The 3,549-nt window shown below is 44.2% G+C and overlaps 1 protein-coding gene across 1 annotated transcript; it reads left to right on the forward strand.

The window, feature by feature from the left end:
* Nucleotides 1-1,437: 1,437 nt before the first annotated feature.
* On the forward strand, nt 1,438-3,179 carry neurog1 (neurogenin 1). Its single transcript, XM_085994058.1, has 2 exons — nt 1,438-1,638; nt 1,785-3,179. Exon 2 carries the CDS (start codon nt 1,786-1,788, stop codon nt 2,473-2,475), a length of 690 nt encoding a protein of 229 aa, XP_085850184.1. The 5' UTR covers nt 1,438-1,638; nt 1,785; the 3' UTR covers nt 2,476-3,179.
* Nucleotides 3,180-3,549: the final 370 nt, after the last annotated feature.

Below are 3,549 nucleotides of genomic sequence, written 5' to 3' on the forward strand. Positions count from 1 at the left end.
AATTTCACAAGAAACGGCTGGTTTTAAAGCTAAGCAGAATGTGCTTTTAGATTACCATTTAGTGCAGTTTGGCCACAATGGAAACCGACTTACAAGAGTTACCCAAGTTCCGGATTCTGTAAAGTAGACCGCAAAATCTAAAGTACGTGTATTGTCATTCCAACACTGGAGTTCGGAGTTTCCGACCCAAGGCATTTCTTGAGATTCTCGATTGAGGTGCTGTTTGCTCTTCTTTTACCCCTGCTGGCCTGTGGCTCTAGCTGTGGCCGCTGAGCCCAAAAACACACGAGATGGGAGACACAAGTGTCGCTTGAACCCCAGACCAGCATGCTGCATAGTGGTACTGTTACATCAAGCCCAAGTGTTTTTTTTTAATTTCTTGTCATTCTATCCTGGCCAACTACACACACGGATCTGATCGAGTGTCTTTGGGATGGATTCCATTATACACACCGTGGAAAATAAGCCACAGTGAACCCCGAATCTCCCATCAGTCATGTATCTCCTGAACTATAACAGGGATATCGGGGCAAATCAACGTTTTAGCTCAATTTACTTAAAAAAACATATTGTTACAAAAGAAGTGTTCGGAAGGTATAGACCCACGTTAATATTCATGTAATATGTGTCTAATGAAAACGCACATTACACTTAACTGAACAAAGCACAGACCTAAACATTTTACTAACAAATCCAAGGGGCTGGGTAACAAGGAACCCCGACAGAGCTCAGCTCTGCCAAACTGGCCAGATTCTTTTTAACAATATGTAATCAACTTCAAGTAAAGCAACACAAGGTTGCCTCAATTTTAAAACGCCAATCCCTCTAATAAATATTTAATCATTATTGATTACTGATGCAGTGATGCACTTATTTCGAAACCGATTGAGATCTGCGACCAGTTATTCATTTATAGGCAGCGAACTTCTAAGTTGTCTCACAAATGCTGCAAACTTCAAGAACCAAAATCACCAGAAAATGTTTCGGCAAAGCGCTCGGTGTCAATCGGGCCACATGTGTTTATTAAATGCACACTTTTAGTTCAGGTCTGTGCGCGGCACTGTACGAGTTGCTGCCTCTCTCTCTCTCTCTCTCTGTGTGGGGGGGGGGGAGGCTGCAAGCCGGCGGAGCGTGCCTGACCCGCGGGGTTAATCAGGGATCTCGGTCCTGGACTCATGAACCTCGCCCGGGGGCGGGGCCCGGGATCGCGTGGCGGCGATGCAGGCGCCAATTCTCATTGGCCCATTTCGCGTGCCACAGATCCCAATTGCTGCTCGCATTGGTGGGTGGGACAGTGCATTAATTAAAGGCACGCTCCCGGGGACGCCGCCAGTGCTAGGGGGGGGGGGGGGGGGGAGAGACAAAGATTATGTTAATCAGAGGGAGCGTGGCACGGGGCAGACCTGATGTATTCATTCTTTTTTTCGGGGAGGGGGGGATGGGTTGATTGTTTCAGAGCGTATATAAACCGTTTTATTTAGTCGTGTGCCAAACTCGCTGCTCACACGAGCTTACTGCACCAAGATCAGAAGAAAACAACTGAAGTCGCGTGTCGTTCGAAGAAATAATTGCAACAGGAGGAACTCCCCAAAATTCGTTGGATCTTACATCTTCGCCACTGCTGATTCTGTCTCCAACGTAAGGGCATATTTCATCGTGTTGCGTTTTATTTGAACTTTATCTTCCATTGAATGTTTGAAATGCCAGTTAAAAACTATAAGCATATTCATTTAAAGTAAAGCATATTAACTGATTGTTCATGTGTTATTTTTCTCTCTCTGCAGGATGGACTGCACATATTCTGACTATGAAAACAGCGACCTCTCCTTCCCACTGACAGATGAAGAAGATAGTGTAAGTTTCCTAACTGCATCACCTTCATCATCAGTTAGTACCCCCTCGACAGGGCTCCTCGCTGGGCAGTCACCTGGCTCAGACCTCGAGAGCTCAGAGGACCCGAGAGACAAGAAGCGCAAGCCGAGAGGCCGATCGAAAGCAAAGCCTCAAACCGGCATCCATTTGGTGAAGAGGAGCCGGAGGACGAAAGCCAACGACCGAGAGAGGAACAGGATGCACAACCTGAATTCGGCCCTGGATGACCTCCGCGGTGTCTTGCCAACTTTCCCCGACGACGCCAAACTAACAAAGATAGAAACGCTGCGATTTGCTCATAATTATATCTGGGCTCTGTCTGAAACCCTAAGGCTGGCCGATCAGTGCGTGGACGGCAGCCGGAAGCAAGTGATGCTGCCCGGGTATCTGAAAACCATCGATCCTCCCAGCCCAGGCAGTGATGCAGGATCCTGGGTGACAACACCATCCCCATCATCTGCAACCACTTGCACTTCGAGTCCAGCCAGTCCCTCCACCTCTGAGGACTATGCATATAAAAGACAATCAGACAGCATCTTCTCATTCCGCACTATACAGAAAGATTTCCTCAGCGAGGTGTCCTGTTTCAATGATTACCACTGAGCAAACTAAAACCCAAACCCACAAATGACTGTTTCACATCTATGCCTTAAAATTGCATTAATCGACCTTTTTAACAATTGCCAGTCAGTGATGACCAGTAGAATATTGCTTTATATATATCATATATACTGGTAGTGTTTAGATAGAATAGCAACGCAAAAAGAACATTTTGACAATTTGCTGTTTCTTTCAAATGCTGAGGTTACAAGTGATAATGATTAGCAGCGCTCTAAAGAGTTGTCAGCTCTTTCAAACCGTCTTAAGCTTTTTCCCTCTGTGCACTTTTCTGATTTCCACAAAAGCTTTCTTTGTCTGTCGTCACAGAATAGACATCAGCCTCTGTTTAATGCGATTTAGGGTTAAAAAAAAAGAGAGAGATTTGTTGCCGCAGACGAGGTGAAAAGTCAGCTTTACAATTTGTAAAGTCCTAATGAAGAAAAATGAGCGTGGAAATTTAGTTTGAACGCCCTGACAATAGGATGAAAGGAACAGCGAAAGGAGACAAGAAGCGGGGTTCATGCATTATGGATCTCGACCTCCGGCGCTGTTCTGAGAGTCTCGGCCATTGGACATGGGTTTCAGACCTATCTGGGCACCATGCCCATGTGTTATTTATTCAAGAAGAAGCATTCATATGAAGATGTATTTTTTGTATATAAAGAGTTTATTCTATTATGTATTCATCCCAAATTTAATGCTTTGGTTCTTATACACTTTTTTTGTGAATAAATTTTTTAACGTTTTTACAAATTACTTCGTGTCTGTTCCTTCTGGCTTAACCTCCCCCCCCCCCCCCCCCCCCACACTGTAATTCAATTTGGGGGGAATTCAGTCATTCTATGAGCTGAAATATTGAGATGGGCATTTTCGGAATAAAATCTGCATAAATATTTCATTTTCCAAAATATCTTAAGGTGAACACTTAATAAATGTTGTATAAACTCTTAGAGTTGCAAACTATACAGCACTGGAGAGTGTTGACTGAATTAGTATCGACCTTTCGTTCTGCAGTTGACTAAGAAATAATCAAAACTTACTCTGAAATCTAAACATGTAAAATGGACCAAACTAGTT

The sequence above is a fragment of the Somniosus microcephalus genome, chromosome 8, assembly GCF_052327205.1.
Source record: "Somniosus microcephalus isolate GS21.2 chromosome 8, FLI_Smic_1.0, whole genome shotgun sequence".
NCBI lineage: Eukaryota > Metazoa > Chordata > Chondrichthyes > Squaliformes > Somniosidae > Somniosus > Somniosus microcephalus.

Excerpts from the sequence above, each read along its gene's own strand:
- neurog1 (XM_085994058.1), top strand. The coding sequence starts at position 1,786 with ATGGACTGCACATATTCTGACTATGAAAACAGCGACCTCTCCTTCCCA.